This window comes from Tupaia chinensis, unplaced genomic scaffold, assembly GCF_000334495.1.
Source record: "Tupaia chinensis unplaced genomic scaffold, TupChi_1.0 Scaffold000178_1, whole genome shotgun sequence".
Taxonomy (NCBI): Eukaryota; Metazoa; Chordata; class Mammalia; order Scandentia; family Tupaiidae; genus Tupaia; species Tupaia belangeri.
This window is the reverse complement of record NW_006159653.1, coordinates 1,001,809-1,002,682: the sequence shown is the minus strand read 5'-3', so window position 1 is coordinate 1,002,682 and position 874 is coordinate 1,001,809. Positions and strand designations below refer to the sequence as shown.

The 874-nt window shown below is 70.9% G+C and overlaps 1 protein-coding gene across 1 annotated transcript in view; it reads left to right on the top strand.

The window, feature by feature from the left end:
• TEKT4 (tektin 4) overlaps nt 1-874 on the top strand; it is a 7,074-nt gene that overhangs the window by 2,518 nt on the left and 3,682 nt on the right. Inside the window, exons 4-5 of the mRNA XM_006146438.1 lie at nt 20-89; nt 494-747. Coding sequence (XP_006146500.1) covers nt 20-89; nt 494-747 — 324 coding nt within the window. The remainder of the gene's footprint in view (nt 1-19; nt 90-493; nt 748-874) is intronic.

The window sequence follows — 874 nt, the reverse complement described above, 5'->3', positions numbered from 1 at the left end:
GGGGCGGCGTTCCGGTGAGCCTGGCCTTCGGGCGCCGCTGGGAGGAGCTGGAGGACGCACTCCACACGCTGCAGCACCACCTGCGCAAGGCAAGGCCTCCCGCTGCTCCTGGCCATCGCCCTCTCACGGCCTAGCCTGCCCCTGGCCCACCTCGGCCCGGCCCTGGGGATCCCGGGTCTTTTAAGATGACGTGTAAGCAGGCATTCTGCTGGGGTCTCCACCAGAGTGACAGCTGGAGCCAGCGGGCATGGGGGTGGCCGAGGGCCGCAGTCTGGCCTGGCCACAGGGCTCTGGCCCTAGCTTCCCAGGGTGGCCTTTGCTGCCCCACGTCCCATGAGCACTTGGCCAGCGCGGGGCCATCCGACGGTACCCCCTACCAGAGCCCGTGGGTGCCCTTGGGGGCTGGGAGGGCTGGGCTCGGGTGCCCCTCAGGGACGGAGCCAGGGCAGGAGAGAGGCGGGCTGCCCCCCGCCCACGGCACGGCCACCTGCAGACGCTGCGGGAGATCACGGACCAGGAGCACAACGTGGCGGCGCTGAGGCAGGCCATCAGGGACAAGGAGGTGCCCCTGCGCGTTGCACAGTCTCGTCTGTACCTGCGCTCGCACCGGCCCAACGTGGAGCTGTGCCGTGACGCCGCCCAGTTCAGGTGCCCGCGCAGCCCCACGCCCGACACAGCCCCCGTGTTCAGAGGGGAGGCCTCGGGCTGCATCAGGCACGCCTCCGACATGCACGAGCCAGACATGACGTGAGCCTGTGGGGCCCGAGCACCAGAGATGGCGTGTCCTGCCTGGTCTCTCCTGGCCCTGGTGGCCATTCTCCTCCGTGAGGAACGTGGGGCCAGAGAGGCCAGGCGGGGGGCTCTGCCCCGCCCC